Source organism: Orycteropus afer, unplaced genomic scaffold (genome assembly GCF_000298275.1).
Source record: "Orycteropus afer afer isolate SDZICR_OR568_19922 unplaced genomic scaffold, OryAfe1.0 scaffold00117, whole genome shotgun sequence".
Classification (NCBI taxonomy): domain Eukaryota; kingdom Metazoa; phylum Chordata; class Mammalia; order Tubulidentata; family Orycteropodidae; genus Orycteropus; species Orycteropus afer.
The window spans coordinates 3,426,497-3,441,040 of record NW_006921704.1 but is presented as its reverse complement, the minus strand read 5'-3'; the positions used below and the strand labels follow the sequence as shown (position 1 = coordinate 3,441,040).

General features: G+C 41.9%; 1 protein-coding gene across 1 annotated transcript in view; it reads right to left on the bottom strand.

The window, feature by feature from the left end:
- Positions 1-14,544, bottom strand: part of ABCC4 (ATP binding cassette subfamily C member 4) — a 441,806-nt gene that overhangs the window by 76,379 nt on the left and 350,883 nt on the right. The window contains exon 20 of the mRNA XM_007944012.1: positions 13,680-13,830. Coding sequence (XP_007942203.1) covers positions 13,680-13,830 — 151 coding nt within the window. The remainder of the gene's footprint in view (positions 1-13,679; positions 13,831-14,544) is intronic.

The following is a 14,544-nucleotide window of genomic DNA, read 5'->3' as shown; positions in this document are numbered from 1 at the left end:
ACTCCACATTCACCCTCAAACTCCTGCTCAACCACATTTCACTTTAATGACCTGGAAATGACAGTCTCTGTTTAAACTTACCTTCTACCAAATTCTAATCTAGCTATAATTCTTTCTCTGCTAACTCAAATTCAAGGTTCTTTTCAAGCATGATCTCCCTGCTATTATTCAGTGATATCTCTCTGGGCAAAGATAATTAATTGTTCACTAATTTTTGTATCAGTAGCATTTTTTTTTTTTTAAATTCTCCATTGGAGTACTAACTACACTTAACTATAAATAGCTATTTATGTACATCTACCACTTGTCTGTCAGTTTGCCATACTGTGGTGGCTTGGGTGTTGCTATGATGCTGAAAGCTATGCCACTGGTCTTTCAAATACCAGCAAAGTCACCCTTGGTGGGCAGGTTTCAGTGGAGTTTCCAGGCAAAGATAGACTACGAAGAGAGGTCTGGTGATCTACTTCTTAAAAATAGCCAATGAAAACATTATGGATCACAACACAGTATTGTCTGATATAGTGCTAGAAGATGAGTCTCCTAGGTTGGAAGGAACCCAAAATACACAGTGGCCACATCAATGGACTTGAGCATACCAATGATAGCGAAGCAGGGCTTCAGAGAAGAGTGACACAGTTAACAATAACCACCACTTGGGGGAAAAACAAAACAAAACAGGTAATCATCCCAGCCTCCAACTCCAGGGAACCCAAAGACCAAGTCATCTATTTTACCTCATACTCAAGAGTTACAGAGGAATTATTTGGGGGGAAAAAAAAAATTCTTGTTTCTTTCACACCTCCACTAAGAGCTGAGTAAGATGCCAGTATGGGTGAACTTAAGGGCCCACAAAGAAAATTAACCAGTGCAGAAAGAAAGGGGGGGTGGTGGTGCCAAGACTCCAGTATTATGTTACCCACTATACTTTTCATACAAAAGTCTTAGTTGGCTATCAGTTGAACAAGAGAATGAAATGCTGCCCAATCTTGCACCAACCCTAAGGTTGAGGATAAGACCACTGTGATCCAAAGGATTTTTACTGGCAATTTACAGAAGTGTATCACCAAGCCTTTCGTCCCAGTCTGCCTTAGTCTGGTTATTCCACTGAAACCTGTCCAGCATCATAGCAACATACAAGCCTCCAATGACAGATGGGTGGTCATTGCACACAAGGTAGACTGGCTAGCACTCAGACTCAGGTCTGCATGGAAGGTGAGGATTCTACACCGACCCACCAAAATCCTTTATCCTGAAGTAGGTCTATATAACACTGATGACATCAGTAGGCAGTTACAGACAACTATAACCCTATTTCCCAGAACACAGTGGTATTTTCCACAATCCTGGGACCCTTTGGGACATACTCCACCATGATTGCACATCTCTGAGAAGGGCAGGACATGGAACTAGACACAAAGACCCTGATCTGGCAGCTTCACTGCAGGTTTTAATGCCATGTGAGACCTTTTAGTTAGTATTATGTTTTTTATTCTCTCACGTTCAGGTTTTCTAGCACCTTTGGTAGTGGCCAGGAAGAACTTTACAAGTATCAAGTCAAGTAATACTTGCAAAAAACCAATGGGACAAGTGTTTTTATATCCCTGACAGACAGGAAAATAGACTTGAGGGATTACAAGCACTGCCCAAGGTTAAGTTAACCCAAGTAAATAGAAGACCTGGATGTCAAGCCCAACGCTGTCTTATTCCCAGGTCTGTGCACTTAGTCACAGCCAGTGTCTCAGAGGCAGAATAATCAGTGATCAAGGATTCCTATGTGTCCTAAATGAATTTTTCTCCAGACTTAATAGCCTATGTTTCAAGATCACCAAAATCTTACTCAGCTAGTATCCAACAGCCTTACCTATTACTGATCATCTTATTAAGTACCTTAAGTTGAACAAAGACCCTGAGAATTTGGCATAAGAACTCTTTAAAAGAGCAGACTTTAGGATCTATGATCTGAAAGCAAGTGTGTTAACATACCCATATCCAATGCCCATAGCAGATATTGCTAATTGACCACTGCACACTTAGAGATGTAGCTTCATAATCCAGGCATTGCCAACTGAATCAGGTTGGCTGGCGAAATGAAACTAAATGCCCTCATAGTTTTATGCAGTACTGACCAATGCTACATTAGTTTCTGCATAAATGAGAAAGCACTATGGCCAACTGTAGACTTGTATGATTGCTTAAATGTCAGCCTAAGTTTCCAGAGGAAACCAGACAGTATGATCTGAAAATAAACCTCAGTAGTAGTCCTTCAAAGCAAAGGGATGAAATAGATTTATGTCTTCCTTAAAAAATAATGAGGCCCCTTCTTTCTGTTGATGTCTCCACCCATGGCAATCAACAAGAAAGTTTCCTTCCATATATAAACCTTTCCTAGACCCTCCACAGCAATGAACTAATACTATATTTGTCCTTCTGTGACTGACTTACTTCACTCAGCATAATGTCCTCCAAGTTCATCCATATTATGTGGTGTTTTGCAGACTCTACATTATTCTTTAGTGCTGCACAGCATTCCATTATGTATATGTACCATAGTTTGGTCATCCACTCTTCTGCTATAAATCTTAGAGATAAGTCCCTCACCAGATATGTAATTATCGGCAAATATGAATTTGTTGCTGTCATTTTTGTTATGTGCTTTTTCATGGTGTCGATTTCTTTATTCCATATAATTTTCTATGCTGAGCTCATTTTGTTTATGAATCGTGTTATCACTTCTTCATTGCTTTTGTTTTAGTGTATGCTGAATATTTATGCTGGTCCTCTTTTTTATTTTAATGTGAAGGTTTATCATTTTTCTTTGAGGTTACCCTGTGATTTATAGTTTTCTTCCCAAGTTTAGAACGGTCCATTCTATCGTGTGGGAGCTCTGATAGCATAGTGGCTAAGGCACTTGACTGCTAACCAGAAGGCTGGCGGTTCAAACCCACCAGCCACTCCTCGGAAGGAAGGTTGGGCAATCCTACTTCCGTAGTGATACTGCCTCGGAAACCCAAGGAGGGGTCGCTATGAGTCAGGGCTGACTCAACGGCACATAACAACAAACAACAACAATTCTATCTTGTAGTTGTCTTCACTTCCCTACCATCTAGAAGTTCTGTAATGACACAGTATTTCCCCTCTGTTTGGTCTGTAGTTGTCCTCATTTGTCAATTGATGTCTCTGGTTCCATTTACAATCCTGTAGTTTATTTACTTCTGATACTTCCATAGCTGGGTTGGTTTCTGTGTTATATCATCATGTGTGTTAATGGTCAGTTGTTGGCTGTTGTTGCTTCTCTGTCCAAAGGGCTCCCTTTAGCATCTCTTGTAAGGTTGGTCTGGCTTTAACAAATTCCCTTAATTTCTGCTTATCTGGAAATGTCCCAATTGCACCATCATAGTTGAGAGACAGTTTTGTTGGGTACATAATTCTTGGTTGGAAATTTTTCTCTTTCAGTGTTTTATATATACCATCCCACTGTCTTCTCACCTGCATGGTTTCTGTCAAGAAATCCAAGCTTAGTCTTATTGGTTGCCCCTTGTACGTAACTTTTCGTTTTTCCCATGCTGCTCTCATGATTCTTTCTTTGTCTTTGGTTTTGGTGAGTTTGATGATGATATGTCTTGGTGTTTTTCTTTTGGGTCTATCCTGTTTGAGGTTCGTTGGACTTCCTGAATGGATATATTCTCATCTTTCATCATATCAGGAAAATTCTCTTCTAACAAATCTTCAACAGTTTTCTCTGTGGTTTTATTTGTCTTTTCTTGTTCTGGAAGTCCAATGGCACATTGGTTATTCCTTTAGATGGTATCCCACATGAACCTTAAGCTTTTTTCATTTTGTTTTGACTTTTTTTCTGATTGATCCCTTTCCAAAGAAGTGTTCAGGTATTTGCCTTCAATCTCCCTAAATCCTGTCTTCCATTGATTCAATTCTGTTCCTTCTCCATTCAATGTCTTATCTATTTCCGAAAATTTAGTATTAATCTTGTGGATTTCTTTGTGTAGATTTTGTATCATTTCTAATTTTTCATTTATTTTGTCATTTTGTTCTTATATTGTCTTTCAAAATTGTTCTAGGGTTTTCTCTGTATTTTCTTTGATCTGTCTCTCAATTTGCTGAAGATACCTAAATAGAATTCTTATCAGGGAATTCCAATGCTGCGTCTTCTTCAGGGATGTGTTTGGGTCTGTATCCTGGTCCCTTGTTTCTCCTGCTTTATCTTGCTTCTTTGTGTGGACTGTGATGCTCTGTTGTCTCTGAGGCATTGTGACATTTTTGTGTTTATATTTAATTGGCGATTGTATGTTGGAGTGACTTGCCCACAATTTTTGCTTTGTTTGTATGTTATCTATGCAAGCTGGGTACTGTGCTCCTCTATTCACTAGTTGACAGCACTTATACACTCACCACCTGTCTCCTTTCCTGTTGTCAGCCTCTCATATGTCCCTGCTGACCTTGGCAAACAGTGCCTATTCTTAGGTCCCTGGAATCCAAATGAGGATGCTATCACTTTAAAATCCAAAGTGGTTGCCACTTGTAAGATTAAAAATGGCTGTGCCCTTGGTCACTTTAAATATCTAAAATGGCCACCACTTATAAACATTCAAAATGGGTGCACCTTCGGTTACTTTAAATATTCCAAATGGCTGCCATGTGTAACCAATCAAAATGGTTGCACCCTACAGGCAGCAGAAAGTCAACAGCTCGGGTTGTCTCCCTCCTTGCTGTTTCCCTTCCTATACATAGGCTACCAGCACAGTTGTCCCTGTAGCCCTTGGTGACCAGGGCTGATCTTTAGGTCAATTCTCAGGTCTCAACACCATTTAGAAATATTCAGGCTGTTGGTCTCATCAGAGTAGCTGATGGTCTGCAGCTCCAACTGTCTCTGCACTCACTGTTTTCGTTCAGGGTTTTCCACTAGTTGGTGCCTAATCTACTTCTGTATAGTTGCTTTCAAAGCTCAGGGCTCCAGGATTATCTTCTATATCTCTGTCAACAGGTTTTTCTTTTCTTTATTGAAGAGGGTCTGTGTCACTTGTCTGCCTATCCCTCCATCTTACCAGAAGTCCTTTCGTTGCTTCTTAATAAAGCCATAGGAGGTCCTCTTCTCTCCTCTTTCCTATGGATGGGAAATGGTTCTTACCCTAGACAAACATCTAAGTCAAGGTGCTCCTTCTGGAACAACCTTTTCTTGAATATATCTGAAACCTGCTTTGCAGGAAGACTGATGAATAACTCCATTTCATGAGTGTTCTCAAATCATAAAATCTCTGAAGCCTTGTTATCTACATTGGGGCCAATGATATAGTCAATGGGAAGTCCCTCAGTAATGCTAATCATTTATTCTTCTGTCATTTCTGAGCCCTATCATTCTAACATAACATAACATAACATAACAGGGATTCCTCTATACTGCTCAGCCTCCCCTTGAAACACTTCCATAAAACTAGACATCACAGTGATATAGATGGTTCTGTTGATGATTGAAAAATATTTACATAGCTTTTATAAAGCTGTTATGTGCTATCCCTTATGCAAACACTTATGGTAAATGCCTCTAAAGAGTTTACTGTTAAAAGCACACATATCCCACAACAAAAACTTCTCTGTCCTGATGAACACTTAATACATACTTAGAACCATGGAACTCACTATGTTTCTCTTCTTTCTTGGCTTGGCTTCCAGAAAGCTAAGATGGCATTCATTTGCAGTTGACGTTTTCTGATACAAATTTCTTCCTTTACTTTTTCCACTGTGACCCTGAAGCCTTTGTTTAACAATTCTACCCTCCTTATGATCTTTGTTTTTTATAAGAATGATATGTTAGCCTAAGTATTTATAATGATACGAGCTCTGAATTATTTCATCCTCTGCGATTAGGTGTAGAATAATCAATTATAAAATGTTTCCCCTTTATTCCAAAACTAGGAAGTTGAATACAGCAATCAATTAAATACATTATAAACTGACCCCTCTTCCTGTGTCCTCCCCAAGAGCATTATTTTCAGGGTCCACTTCTAGGAACAGCCTGAACAAAAAAATCCTCAACAGTATGGTATTACTACATTCAAATACTGAAGATAACAATGCTTTATCTCTTCAAAACACTTAACAACTGCAACATATTAGCTATTTCCCAAGTATGTGAAAGTGATATACTTTTGAAACATATTACCTCTGACATATGACTATATTTTTGATACCTCATTTCTTTTTCCTAATCCTTTCCTTTCCTTGACATTTCCAATAAGGAAAGGAAAATTCCCTATTTTCTTTCTATGTTAGTTCTCACATAAGCAAAGATTGCATTTCTTTGAAAAAGATTTACTGAGAGTACCTTTTCTGTATAAAGAAGTGTGTCCTAAAAAAGTGTGTCACGTGGTGCTCACAGTCCAGCGGAACACTACTCTATTTAAGTCCTTTGTTTGTACCTCATGCTAAATCAGAGCACTGCTTGGCATGGCATGGGTTTCATGTGCCCTGAGGTCTGCACCAACTCATGGTGGACATAATATTCAATGACCAAATATTAACTCAGTGAGAAATTTTGGAAGATGGAAGTTTCCATAATTTCAGAGATATCTTAGGCTAGGTTCTCTAGAGAAGCAAAACTACTAAAGCTTATATATATATAGAGAAATTTATCTTAGGAAAATGACTCAAACAGTTATAGAGGCTGGCAATTCCCAAGTTCCTGGATCAAACGTCAAGCTGGAGGCTTTTTCTGACTAAAGCAGCTACAAGGGCTGACAAACTCAAGATTGGCAGGCAGTATAACATGCTGCTGACTTCAGTGGATGATAAATCCAAGATAAGCAGGCAAAATGGTGGATAGGCTCATAGGACAGTTGTAGGCAACATGACAGGATCCAGATCCAGAGAAGGTCTTCCAATTATCTCAAGGCATATAGATAGATAGATAGATGACAGATAGATAGACAGATTGACTGGAAGCAGGCCACACCACCAAAGAAACTCCCTTTCAAACTAATTAGCTGTTCAAAGCATATATATCAGGTCTCATCATGGGAACAACACCACAACTGCTTAAACCACTCAGAATCATGGTCCAGCCAAATTGACATACAACCTTCAATATCACAGTCCACCCCTTGTCAACCTGGCAGTTGTATACATCTCCTTAACTACATATAATCTCTAAATTAAAAAAAAAATTATAAAGTCATACTTGTGCCTAACATGATACAACTAACACATGTACAACTGAAAACACATTAGCTCTGTTTATATTTTATAGTTTATAAATGAAGGAAACAAAAAATATTCAATGCACACATATAATGAAGAAATGTAACAATTCTAGTCCTCGTTTCTGCAACTGATCACATGGTTGTAGCTGGTATTTAGAACTACCTTCTTTCACCACCCATTCTGTATTTCCTTTGTCCTCAGCAAGCACCTCAGCTGGTCATGGTTCTTTGCCTGGTGGGGTGACCCAAACCTTTACTCCTGTTGGGTCTGGACCATTAGTGGTCATATTAGAATTGGGTTGTCGTAGTTCTCCATCAGCTTTAATCACAGGGCATGGTAATACTAAGAAATGACCTAAAGAATTTCCTGTATTCCAGACGTATTCTTCTTTACCTCCATTATGTAGTATCAATCCAATTTCCCCTTGGTAATTAGGATCTATCACACCAGATAGTACAGTGATGTCCTTCTTTGTCTGCTGATCCAGAAGCATGAGGAGGCCAAAATGGCCAAATAACATTCTTAACTTTCAAATCAATGTTATCAGTATTGTGTCTCTAGGTAGAACTCTTCCTCCCTTTGGGACTAAGACCTCCAGAACCACAGAGCATAGGGTCAGGAAGCAAAAATTTTTTGAGTGGGTCACTAGGAAGTAATAGTGAGTGGTATCACTCCCATTTTCACGCATTGGTTGCTGGACATGTGAATCCTGGCTACTGGAGAAAACAGCACCATATATTGGATGCTGGTTTAGAGCATATACAGCTTCCTGGAGAACACTGCCCTGTCCTTGTAAGATATTGCCACCTAGCTGGCACCACAGTAGTGTTTTTAGAAAGCCATCGTCTATCAAACCAGCTGCTTCAGGATGACGGAGAACATGGTAAGACCAGTGAATTCCATGAACACAGGCCCATTGCTGTACTTCATTTGCTGTGAAGTGAGTCCCTTCATCCAAAGCGCTGATGGATAAGACATTCTGTAAGTCCACAGATGGCAGTTCTGGCAGCAGCATTGCTTTCAGGGATGGCAAATCCATATCCAGGATAAGTATCTATTCTAGTAAAAGCAAAACACTGCCCTTCCCATCATGGAAGTGGTCTGATGTAATCAACTTGCCACTAGATTGCCAGCAGATCACCTGAAGAATGGTTCCATGTCATGGACTCAGCGTTGGTCTCTGCTGCTGGCAGACTGGGCACTCAGCAGTGGCTGTAGCCAATTTGGCATTGGTAAGCTACTGAGCGCATGCATAACTTCCATCCCTGCCAGTATCGCCACTTTGTTCATGAGCCCACTGGGCAATGATAGGAGTAGCAATAGAAAAAGAATGACTGGTTTCCACAGAATGTGACACCCTATCCACTTGATTGTTAAAGTGCTCCTCTTTCAAGGTCACCTTTTGGTGAACATTCATGTGAAACACAAATATCTTTACTCCTTCAGCTCATTCAGAGAGATCTATCCATGTATCTCTTCCTCTTACTTCCCTGTCACCAATTTTCCAATCATGCTTCTTCCAACTCCCAGACCATCCAACCAAACCGTTGGCCACAGCCCATTGATCACTATATAAGTGAACAATCAGATGCATGGCTTGAAGTTCTGCCCATTGGGAGGATTTCCCTCCACCACTGTCCTTCAGGGAAGTCCCAGAAAGGAGCTGCAGTGCTGCTGCTGTCCACTTTCAAATGATGCCTGCATATTGCGCAGAACCATCTATAAACCAGGCACGAGTTTTCTCTTCCTCAATCAACTATATCATAAGGCCTCAGGTGCAGACTGAGAAAGGGAAAGTAATGTGACTGGAGTGGAGACTACACGCCTTTGGGCCACTTCCTCATGCAACTTACTTGTGCCTTCAGGTCTCGCTCAAGCCCAATCTCAACCTACCTACCACATCCATTTAATGATGGAGTGCTACTGTACACATCCAACTTTGTGACTCTCTGGGTCAGATAACACGCAGTTCATGACAGGCAGCTCAGGCTGCATGGTGACTTACTGGGCCATGGTTAGGTATTCAGTCTCCACTAAGGCCTAATAACAACCCAAAAGCTGTTTTTCAAAAGGAAAGTAGTTATCTGCATAGGATGTCAGGGCTTTGCTCCAAAATCCTAAGGATCTAAGCTGTGATTCACCAATAGGGGTCTGCCAAAGACTCCAAACTGCATCTCTATCTGCCACTGACACCAAGTATCATTGGATCAGCTGGATCATATGGCCACATAGCAGAGCAGCTTACACAGCAGCCTGAATCTGTTGCAGAGCCTTCTGTTGTTCTGGGTCTCAAAACTAGCATCTTTTTGAGTCACTTGATAAATAGGCCAAAGCAACACACCCAAGTGAGAGATATGTTGCCATCAAAATCCAAAGAGGCCCACCAGATGTTGAATGTCCTTCTTAGTTATTGCCAGATGCAATAATTTATCCTTCACTTTTAGTAGGAGCATTTCAACATGCCCCATGCCACTGGACCTCTAGAAATTTCACTGAGGTGGAAGGTGCCTGAATTTTTGTCAGGTTAATTTCCTACCCTCTAGCACACAAATGTCTCACCAATAATTCTAGAGTCATTGATATTTCTTCCTTACTAGGTCCAATCACCATAATGTCATTGTGGTAGTTAAGTTTGTGTGTCAACTTAGCTGGGCCTGGTTAAGTGGCCAGGCAGCTGGTGGAAGTTATTCCCCTTGATAAGACTGCAATCAACTCCATGGTGGGATTTACCACAAACAGGTGAGTAGCTGCCTTTGGGATGTGGTCTGCTTCCTGTATATAAGGAGAAGCCTTGGGAATGGTCTCTAGCTTATGGCACTCTTGGACCCTGCATGTAGCTGTGTCATTGTTCAGCAGCCTGCCATGCTCTGCTGATCTGGGGACTTACAATGGACTTAAATTAACAGCCTTCACTAACTTGGTTCTGGAGTATGGGGCTGCTCGTTCACGTGAGCCAGTGGGATGGAGGCATAGCTGCTGCCCAAGAGTGAGGGGGCAGGGCTGCTATGTCCAAGAGAGAGAGGAACGGGCTAGCAGGCCAAGGGGGTGAGGTCACCACTTAGAGGAACTAGAGGACTGGAGCCACCCAGTGGAGGAGATCTGTACAGATGCCAAGCTGACAAGGGGTGGAACTGTGGTAGTTATGTTTGTGTGTCAGCTTAGCTGGGCCTGGAAGAGTGGCTGGGCAGCAGGTGGTAGTTATTCCCCTGATGTGACTGGCAATCAACTCCATGGTGGGATCTACCACAAGCAGCTGAGTAGCTGCCTTTGGGATGTGGTCTGCTTCCTGTATATAAGGAGAAGCCTTGGAAATGGTCTCTAGCTTATGGCATGCTTGGACCCTGCATGTAGCCATGTTGTTGTTCAGCAGCCTGCCACACTCTGCTGATCAGGGGACTTAAATTAACGGCCTGCCATGTGGTTTGGTAACATCGGGACTGTGCCTTTTTACTTGTCAACCTTGGGCTTGGCAGCCTCAGTAGCCAGCAGCTGTCTGAGTGACAAAAAGCCTCTAGCTTCTGTAGGCTGGGAGCTGGAGGCAAAGCTGAAGCCCAAGGCTGAGGGCCTTTCATCCAGCCCCTAGAGCTTGGCACTGTGAACTTGGACTTAAAGCTTTCTAATTGTAAGAATAAACTCCTGTTTGTTTAAGCCATCCCATTTGTGGTGTATTCCTGTCAGAGTGGCACTAGGTAACCAAAACAGTCATCAATATAATGGACTAGTGTGATGTCCTGTGGAAGGGAAAGGCAATCAAGATCCCTATGGACTAAATTATGACATAGTGTTAGAGCGTTGATAAACGCCTGTGGTAGCGGTGTGAATATATACTGTTTGCCTTGCCAGCTGAAGGCAAACTGCTTCTGATGAGCCTTTGAAATTGGTACTGAGAAAAAGGCATTGTCCAGGTCAATAGCTGCATAACAAGTACTAGGAGATTTATTAATCTGCTCAAGCAATGAAACCACATCAGGAACTGCAGCTGCAAATGGAGTCACCAACTGATTAAGTTTGCGATAATCCACTTTCATTCTCTAAGATCCATCTGTTTTTTGTACAGGACAAATAGGTGAGTAAAATGTGGATACGGTGGGAATCACCACTCCTGCATCCTTCAAGTCCTTGATGGCCATTAATCTGTGCAATCCCTTCAGGAATGTGGTATTGCTTTTGGTTCACTATATTCTGGGCTTCCACTGGCTTTTCTTATCATAAAAGCCCTTACTCCACAGTCAGGGATGCAGTGTGCAGGATCTGCCAGTTACTAAGTATGTCTATTCCAATTATGCATTCTGGAACTGGGAAATCACTACAGGATGGTTTCAGGGACCCAGTGGACCCACTGTGAGATGAACCTGAGCTAAGACACCATCAATAACTTGACATCCATGTGCTCCGACTCTGACCAGTGGGCCACAGTGACATTTGGGGTCTCCTGGAATTAATGTCAATTCAGAGCTAGTATCCAGTAGCCCCTGAAAACTCTGATTATTTCCTTTTCCCCAATGAACACTCACTCATGTAAAAGGCCTCAGATTCCTTCGGGGAAGGCTGGGAGAAAGATCAAAGTATACATGTTTAGCAATGTAGTGGGATCCTTCCTCAAGGGGATCTAGACTCCCCTTCATTCATTCAGTATACATGTTCAGTAATGTAGTGGGGTCCTTGCTCAAGGGGATTCAGACTCGCCTTCATTCAAGTAGGCCTGTAAACTGGATCAAGTCTAGGAATTGATTGAGGGGCCATAACTCCATATTCTGGCAATTCAGTCTAGACTGCTGTTTATGTGACCTAGAATTCTGTTTATACAGATCAAGTAAATATTTAGTAGGTTTCCCATATATTGCTAGGAACACCATGCCTAAACAGCCAATGCCACAAGTTCACAGAAGTCAGATTATTCTGATTACTGCTTTGACTCTGCTCCACATTATGTTAACCACATCCACCTTGTCTTTGTCGATTAACTGTTGTCACTTGGCCCCTACCATTGCAAGGCCCAATCAATCCCATCATAATTAAGTGTCTTAATTAAATTAGGACAGATCCCACTGTCAAATCTGGCTTACATAAAATAGCAATTGCAGCAGTCTTCAAAGATGCTGGGGCTCCCTTCACCAATTTGTTCCTCAATGTATTGGTAAAAAGTATGTCCTCTGGGCTCTCCATTTCTGGGTCTATGGGTCTAATCTGTTAAATTCATTCTTACATGCCAATTCTCCTAAGCCTTTGAAAACCTTCTACATTATACCAAGGCAGGTCTGGTACTTCAACTTGATTTACAGTGATTTATGCAGTGGGCAACTGCATAAACCATGCTTCAGTAAGCCAACCAAATAAACAATTAGATCCTTTCCTAACCTCTGAAGCCAAAACACTGAATGAAGGATCTGTACTTAGTGGGCCAAAATCAATAAACTCATTGATAACTTTGTGCCAGAAGATTCCTGGCAGAGTGGGTTGCCTTCGGGCATTAATTAGCAGAAGCAGAGAGACCAAGGAAATGGGAAGCAAAGCTGCCTCAGCCTCAAAGGATAGGACCATGGCCTCTGGAGTAGAACCACCACAGCCTCCCAGGTTTCAGAGTCAGACCTTCACTAACTTGGTTCTGGAATGTGGGACTGCCATTTCATGAGGCCCAGTGGGATGGGTCATATTGGCTGCCCAAAAGTGAGGGGGCAGGGATGCCATGCCCAAGAGGCAGAGGAACGGGGCCTGCAAGGCCAAGAGGGTAAGGCTGCCACTCAGATGAACTAGGGGACTGGAGCCACCCACTGAAGATGTGTACAGATGCTAAGCTGACCAGGGATAGCATTGTGGTACTTAAGTTGTGTGTCAACTGGCCGGGCCTGATTTTGAGTGGCTGAGAAACTGGATGTAGTTATTCCTCATGATGAGACTGGTAATCAACTCCATGGTGGAATCTACTAGAGCAGCTGAATAGCTGCCTTAGGGATGTGGTCTGCTTCCAGTATATAAGCAGCAGCTTTGAGAAATGTCTTGAGCTTTTTGGCATGCTTGGATCCTGCAATCAGCTGAGTCTTCATTCAGCAGCCAGCCATGTTGTCTGCTGATCTTATGATAGTTCCTGGACTTGAACTAGTGGCTAATGTGTTTGTTGTGTGATTCTCTTGGGACTGTGCCATTTCACTTGTTGACCTTGGGCTTGATAGCCTCAGCAGCCAGCAGCTGCCTGAGTAAAGACATATCTCCAACTCCTGTGGGCTGGGAACAAGAGGCAGAGTTGAAGCCCAAGGTTGAGGGGATTTCACCCAGTCCCTAGAGCTGGTACTTGGAACTCCGATTTTTAGCCTCCTAAACTGTAAGAGAATAAATCCCTGTTTATTAAAGCCACTCATCTGTGTTTTTCTGTTAGAGTTGCACTAGAGAACCAAAACAAGGCATTTCCTTAATAATGGCATAAATAGAAGCTAGCATTGCCACGCCAGCCTGAGATCCTTAATACTCACTCGTAGATTCCAGGCGTTTGACGTCTCTTGATGTTTCTAAGAAATAGCGTCGAAGAATAAAGAAAACGATGGCAAGAGGAATTAAGGGTATTGCAACCCAAGGAATCACTGCCACTGCCACAGCCACCACACCAACCACTTGTAGAAATGTCTGAAATAACAAAAGTAGATATAGATACCTCCTTATCAATAATTCTTTGCAAAACTTTAATATGTTGTTTCATTAGGAGTAAACTCCTTTTCTCAAAAGACTTTTGGAATAGCATGGAATGTTTTTCCATCTAAAAATTAACAAAGTGATAGATGGCCCTGATGATGATGATGATGTTTACTGTTTACACATTTATTATAATGTGTTCAGCACTATGATACAAGCTAGATATTAGCTGTTTTGATACAGTCAGTAGCCCTAGGAGGTTGTTGTTTTGTTGTTATGTGCCCTAAGAGGTAGGTACTATAATTTTCCATATTTACATACAAGAAAACTGAGGCTTAGAGAGGGTCAAAACCAAAACCAAACCTACTGCCATTGAGTCAATTCTGACTCATAGTGACCCCCATTGGGTTTCCAAGGTGGTAATCTTTACAGAAAGACTGCTTTCTTTAATAAAGACTCCTCAGTCTTCCTTCCACAGAGTGGATGGTGGTTTGAACTGCCAACCTTCTGGTTATCAGTCAAATGCCTTAAGCAGGGCAAGGTTATGGTCATTGCTTGGTCACAGCCAGCTACCCAGAGGGACCAAGTAGTTGATCCTGCGGGCTTGGGACCATGGTCGCAGGGGACATCAAGCTCAATTGGCATAACATACTGTACAAAACATTGTTCCACCTACTACTTTGGCGAGTAGCGACTGGGACCTTAAAA